This window comes from Apostichopus japonicus, chromosome 11, assembly GCF_037975245.1.
Source record: "Apostichopus japonicus isolate 1M-3 chromosome 11, ASM3797524v1, whole genome shotgun sequence".
Lineage (NCBI taxonomy): Eukaryota > Metazoa > Echinodermata > Holothuroidea > Aspidochirotida > Stichopodidae > Apostichopus > Apostichopus japonicus.
Window position 1 is genome coordinate 11739917 of NC_092571.1, and position 7201 is coordinate 11747117.

Consider the following 7201-nt stretch of genomic DNA (forward strand, 5'->3'; position numbering starts at 1 on the left):
CTACGCACGGACTACAACATTTAACTTTGAGCAGAAATCGGTTTAGCGATATTCCAACACAGTTCATAAAAATGCTCACGTTTTTGGAGATTTTAAACTTGCAGTTTAACTCCATTACCGCTTTACCGGCACGGGCATTCCAAGCCAATGAATTCCTATATCATATTAACTTAGAGCATAACTTGATTCATGTGACTGCGCCGAATTCATTGACGGGAATAACCCGTCTACGTTATCTTAATTTGAGAGGAAATGTTTTAAATGGACTCCCATCATCAGGTTTCTTGGAGGAGGAAGAAGACTTTGGAATAGTTCTCACAGGTAACCCATGGACGTGCGACTGCAATGCATTGCCTCTCTACAATTGGTTAAGTAAATCCAGATTCTACGAACATGATCTGATTTGTCAGAGCCCAATCTCTGTTTTTGGTGAACAACTTATGAAGCTCTCAGTTACGGACTTTTGCGATGTCGCGGATATGTTGACTACTCAATGGCAGTTCTACGAGTCTACCACTACACCAAGTCCAACAGTGAACTACGATATTGCTGTTATCAGTGCAGCATTTTTGATTTCCGGAGGATTATTTCTCTTAGTTTTTCTTCTTACCAATATTCGAATGCTACAAAGTTTCATAAACTGCCCAAGGAAGCAAGATAACCGTTTGGCAGCTCCAGAGCCGGACACACCATTGGGCCAAATGCGGGCTCAAATCCTTTAATCTATTGTCCCCTAAAATTATTAAAAAATATAAAAACAGTTAATAGAAACGAGGAAGACTGGGTGGGATAGCGACATATTCGTATATCTTTCCTATATTACTTGATATTACATAATATTACTTTCCTAATTATGTAGTACATTATATAATTATGTGGTATAGCAAATAACTTATTCATCAATCGAAAGATATCGTGAGCGAAATCTTTACAAAACATTGCATTGCAGATTTATGATGTATGCATACATAATTACTGTGCAACTCACAAGTAAAATGTCGACACAGTGCAAGCCTTGGTTGCCACACGGTCATCCGAGGGCCCTAACATTAGTTTATCAGGACCAGCCCCCGCCCTCCCCCACCCCACAAAATGGTAAATTTGGCCCCAAGGCATTACAATGAGATTAATGCATAACATTAAATGCCTCGAAGTATTCTTGACGTTTGGTGTGAGGGGATATGCGAGGGGTGGGGTGGTAGGGGGGGGTGATATATGTGTTCTCTTTTTTTAGTACGTAATCGTGATACGTATATACATAACACCTAACGTAGCATAACATGGTGAGATTTCCATTGTTCATTCTCTGACTTGGGCTTCTTTTCTTAAAAACGTGGTAAAATATACAAACAACTGTCAACATCGCGAGGAGTCCGGTTAATATATGCACTTGCTTATAAAATTTTCCTTCTACGTTTTGATGTTTTGGCAAGCCTGCTAATGTTTTTATTTTCCCATATATTTGTTTCACTGAACATCTCAGAACGGACCATATTTATTAAATGCTTGTTTCTAAAGGTGTGATAGAACTATCGTCCTTGAAATGAACCAAAGAAGCAAAATATGGTGGAGACAAGCATTTAAAATCTAACTTGTACCAATATTTTGGCATTTCTTTTCTTTGCTTTTATCTAATTTCTTAGTCGATTTTTTGAATAATTAATTGTGTTTATTTTGTACATAACTCCTAAGCTCACAAACTTGTCTGCAAGCACGACGAAAGACTCTTTCTATTAATTGAGATATATGTTCATCCCTTGTTATAAGCGCTGATTTAGTAAATTTTCAGGGACGTAGCTACGAGGGGGGGGGGTGGGTGCGGGTTCTCATCCCCAAATAATTGAGTTGAATCTTCAATAGTTAGAAAAGTCGGTGGTTAAAAACATGACTGTTGGAAAATTTAATCTATGTCACATCTCTTAAAATAAATTTAAGCTTGATCGCAATCTCGACAGGATAATTTTGATTCAATATAGGTTGTTTCTAATTTTAGGCTTACATTATTTACAAGATTTGACGAAATTCGAACTTACTTATTAACCGAAATCTTGTTTCTAACTCCTTGTACAACCCATAGTAAAGTTGGAAATATACTACTGAATGTAACTTTAAAATTGTCTAAAGACGGTCAATTGGCGTTCGATTTAGCACCTTAGTATCCGGTATGGCAATTAAGAATTGACAACCAACTTCGTGTTATGCTGCTGAAAATGTCGAAATTGGATATTTCAATGAGGGATGTTGTATGTATTCACAGTGTTTGGGGACAAAAGTTTATGTTCTGCATTGCATGTTGTCGGCGCACTGTTAGTGATTAATGTATGTTCTTCTTGTTACACCAATATGAGATATAATTATGCAGATTGGCAAAGGAAAAATGAATAGTTATGATATATTATACTGTATAGGCAACTTGTTTTTATTGTGATCTGCTTCTCACAAGGTTTTCCTCCTTAGCAATACCAAACATAGAAACGAGATTTTTCTACACAATTAGCTAACTTTGATTCAGTCATTGAGTATTCTAATCAAAGTTTCGTGAGTCGTTTGGAAATTGATTGTCTTCTTACAAACAATGCACATCTCCATTTGAGATATGCGATACCTGCGTATACCTATACCATGCACACGTAGGAATACTATTATGTTATTGTAAATGTTTGATATCGTTAAATATAATGTAATATATTTAATATAATATATATGTTTTTCATCTGTGAATAAGTTAATTAAATATAACAAATAAAAATGAAAGCTTTTCAGCTGAATTTCCATGGTGACATCATTCACTCTGCATTCACACAAACAAAAAAATACCACCAAATTTGAAAGAGAAATATTTTCGTCATGCAAAATGCCATGACGATGAGTGGTTGAACTAAGAAAATAATTTTCGGATTGTTACCATGGACTCAACTTCAAGCACCGAAATATTTCTTGACGGATCATCACGTTCATTTGACGAGTTGTGTTTAAGTCAATGGAGAATTGATTTACAGTTTAGTGCTACAACATGTCCTCCCGTTCTTATCCCAAACGAAGATCGTGTACCGTATATATACATTGGGGTATAAAAATATTTTTGAAATATGATCGTCTATACTTTGTTAGAACATAGTGCTAGTGACTATTTTAATGTGTTGTCAATATATTTGGAACTTAAATTTAAAGTAAAAAACAGCGTTGTTCTTTTTTCTTATTCTTCTTTTCCATTTATTGTCTGCCAATCTACTACTCTACTTCAGTGGCGGAGAAACAGGAGGTGTTGGGGGGTTTTAACCCCCCACTTTTTGAAGAGGGGGGTTGGCCCACACAATCAACCCCCCCCCTAGTTTTTGACAGTAATGTTCTGTTATAGCCTATGTTATGTGCTCCAAATGGCATAATAAATCAAATTATTAAATTTGAAATTGTTAAAGTCATTTCAACCTTTTACCTGGTAGGCTACATCAACAAAAAACCGAGTTAGAATTGACCCACACATTATTTCTAGCCCCTTTCCCCCACCTTGCGCATTGGAACTTGTAGCTCATAGCGCTAACTTCACCCCACAACAGACATACACAAAATAACGTTTTGTTGCTGTAGAATAGCTTTGGAACTGTATACACTTGCCAACTTCAACGAGGTGAAGGAAGGAAGGAAAAGAAAAAGAAGAAAGAGAGAAAAGGAGAAAAGGATGGAGTAGAAAATACGGCAAGAAAACGGGAAGAGAAAGAGGAACAGTGACAAAATTATTCGATTTTGTAAAGCAAACAGCAGATATCACATCATATCAGTGAGCATGAAAATGGCGTTCCACGATAAACAGCCTCCAAACCATGGGCGCAGATCCTGGTGAGGACAGCGGGACGCGTCCCCACCAACTTTTTTTCAGTAGTGGGGACATGATATACCGTGTCCCCACCAATTTGTCTTGACCAATAGCTGCATTTCAAGTTCCCCTGTATTGAACTTTGGCGCAGTTTGATCCAGCATTGTGCATATGACATGCAGCAGTTCTCATTTTATTGTATTTTATCCACAGTTGTTAAATATAGGACGGAAATCGCATTTGCGGCAGTCTATATTTGTTTTCTGGGAGAGGACCCCAGACCCATCGTATATACAAAAGTCTACTTGGATTATTTGTCCCCTGATTTTCTTTCTGCAGACGCCCATGTATTTCTCCAAACTAAATTTCTAAGCCATGAGATCCAAAACTTAAGGAGGTTTAGGAGCATCATTAGGTCTGGGAAGTGTTATTTCCGGCGATCTGGGAGGTATATTTGCCCCCAAAAAAATCGTACGCTACGCGCGCTCCGCTTAGATAGTGTCATAGAACAGACACGCGTCCCCACCATTATCCAAGACTGATCTGCGCCCATGCTCAAAACTGTCGATGTGTGTAGCGTTCGGTTTCGGAAATATCTGGTATATTTTTATTTCCTTCAACGAAATTTTTTAGTAGCCGTCTGAATTTTCGAAAATTCCCGAACCAACATTCTTCATCATACTTCATCATACTCGTGCAATTTTGGTTTGAAGGAGGTTTTTCTATATCGGTTGTCCATAGATGATATTTTGTGCAACATTATGGGTATGTTTTGAAGTGAATTTATTCACGAGAATTGTGAATTTTCAAATTCTGAACAGTGGGGCTGACGGATATTGTGGGCCGCGATGAAGAATCACCTACAAAAGCAATGATCCACAGGATATGTGATGAAGTCGAACATGATGTGTGACTGGTGACAATCTTCAAAAAGGTTATAGATGAGAAAAAAAGTATTTGGAAAAAACTTGGTTCTCAGGCAAAAGTGTACATATGGTTGGTCAGTTTCAAGCCCGAGAAGTGCCATTTCCGGTGATCTGGGGGTACCAAAACCAGAAATTTGCTTGTACGCTGCGCGCCAACCAATGGTGGCGCTCCGCTTAGATAGTAATACGCCCCCCCCCCCCGGGTTAGAAAATCCTGCATACGCCACTGGTTAAATGCAGCTTTTCAAGGCCTGGGCAGTGCCATTTACTGCAATCTGGGAGGCAATATTTGCCAAAAAATTATTGTGCACTTCGCGCCAACTTATGGTGGCGCTCCACTTAGATAGTGAGCCAGCAGTTATAACTTTTTATTTCATCAATGGCCTGCAACCCCCCCACTTCCGACAAGAAATCTCCGCCACTGCTCTACTTATCTACTAATTGATGACTAATTAATTTTTCGATAAGCTTGATCGTCTCTCAATGGAATTCCTGATTGCCTAGTTACCTCATTTCTTTGGTTAAAAAGCGGGGCAACGCGTCCTGTGGGAGGGGTCCAGTGCCCTACCTTCCCTTTGAAGAAATTTTGGAGTTTAAAGGAGGCTAAGCGTATCAACTGGTAGTATATAGCCCTATATATCTTATTTACAGCATAAATACCTACCGAAACTAAAGTATCGCGAAATCGCGTATGTCACTTCTTGCAACTATGTAGCAGACGTCACACAACTTTTCCCGCCAAACTTGAGGGGCTCATATGCGGCCATCGATCGTGTTTGTGTGTCAAAGGCGATTATGCGTCATACTTCCGGAACGATCCCGTAGAATGATGTTTTCTACATGACGTGTGTACTTACGTTGAGCTTGCATATCGTATCGTAAGCGGAACCAAATAATTTCGTTGGAAAGACGAAAAGGTCCATCAGTATTTCACGTATTGCAGTATGCTAGAAAGTACAATAATGGTCACACCTCTTCAATCCAGTACATTTCATCTCTGCGACCCTTGAAGTAGTGTTGTATGTCACTGCGTGACTAATTAAAACAATTAACTACCTCTGTACTCTGCATATTAACTAGAGTCACTGACACCATGCTCCCCCTTTGCCAATAATGTAGAAAGCACAGTGATTTTCGGGCAGACCGACGCGGTGCCACAACGGACGGCAATTCCAACACCAAGGAACATTGAACTGACTCCTGCCCTTTCACGGCTCGCACCCCCATCCCCCCCCCCCCCCCGTCCCCAACAACCAAACGAAAACGTTTAGTGGTTTATACGTAGCCTAAACATATTCACAGTGTGGTAGTACGCCATAAATGTTGATAAACATGAATTAGTGCACACCAAAATGAAGAGGATTATCTACATTAACCAATGCGGCAACATTTAAAGAAAGGAATCAGTTATCATGTTGACAACATGCATCAACTATTTAAATCACTGGTAAGGATTTTACAGTATAGAATTTTATTCCAATATCCTAATGCAAACCCCTTTAAACATTTGTTATCGTAGACTGACAGCCTTACAAGAAATTGTTTGCAAGCGCGGGAAATATTTGACAATCTACAAGTCACCTGATAAAAAGCGCAAAACAAATTGCCAATTTGAGAACCTAATGAGCTATCCTGTTGATCCTTGGAGCAAATTTTTCCACCATTATAGATAACCTGTTGACTCAGAGGGTGAAACTGGCTATAGCCACTTGAGTGTGCTTCAAGCAATAACACATATCAACTTTCCTTGAACTTTCCTGGATGACTGTATGTTCTGTTCAAGATTTCTAAAGCCCCTTCATAAAACTAAACTGAACTGCATTTGACCAAACTGTGTTCACCAAAAAAACAATCATACCATTGGAGAATTGACAGATTTATTGTTAATTTAATTTTGGAGTTACCATGGTTAAAAGGTTTTCAGAATTTGACACCTGTTGACCTCTAACCAATTTCAATAATGGAGCATCTATCTACCAAGTATGACACTGATTCAACTTATGGTTGATGAGGTATCATGTTTAATAAGCTGTTTTTGACAATGTCTCATTAAGCCCCAACAACTCATGAATATTAATGAGGTCAAAATTGTTGTTGCAAAGAGCATATATATACTTACTATGTAGTTACAACATCCTATCAACATAATATATTTCTTCCAATCAGAGCACAAGAGAACATCATGTGACCATGGTCGTACAATAAGAGCACGAGAAACCAACGTATGTCAATTTAACTGGACATATGTCAATTTCCGGACTTATGGCAGATTAGGCGCACCATACACGTTAGCATGATTGCAAAGGTTACTGAGCGTTTGGCATCATAACCAAACCACACAGCCCACACCCAACTCAACATTTTTACTTGAATAGATCATGCCACATGCAGATAGATAATTGATTGAAACTTGTGTAATAGAAGTCCCAGTAGATGCTTGGAAGTACAGGCCAAAAATGAC

General features: G+C 38.7%; 1 protein-coding gene across 3 annotated transcripts in view; it reads left to right on the forward strand.

Moving 5' to 3' along the window:
- Positions 1 to 1065, forward strand: part of LOC139976474 (uncharacterized) — a 2928-nt gene extending 1863 nt beyond the window's left edge. For all 3 annotated transcript variants that reach the window (XM_071985246.1, XM_071985248.1, XM_071985247.1), the window contains exon 2: positions 1 to 1065. This exon is cut by the window's left edge. In XM_071985246.1, coding sequence (XP_071841347.1) covers positions 1 to 722 — 722 coding nt within the window. In that variant the 3' untranslated portion in view covers positions 723 to 1065.
- The last annotated feature ends 6136 nt before the right edge of the window (positions 1066 to 7201 follow it).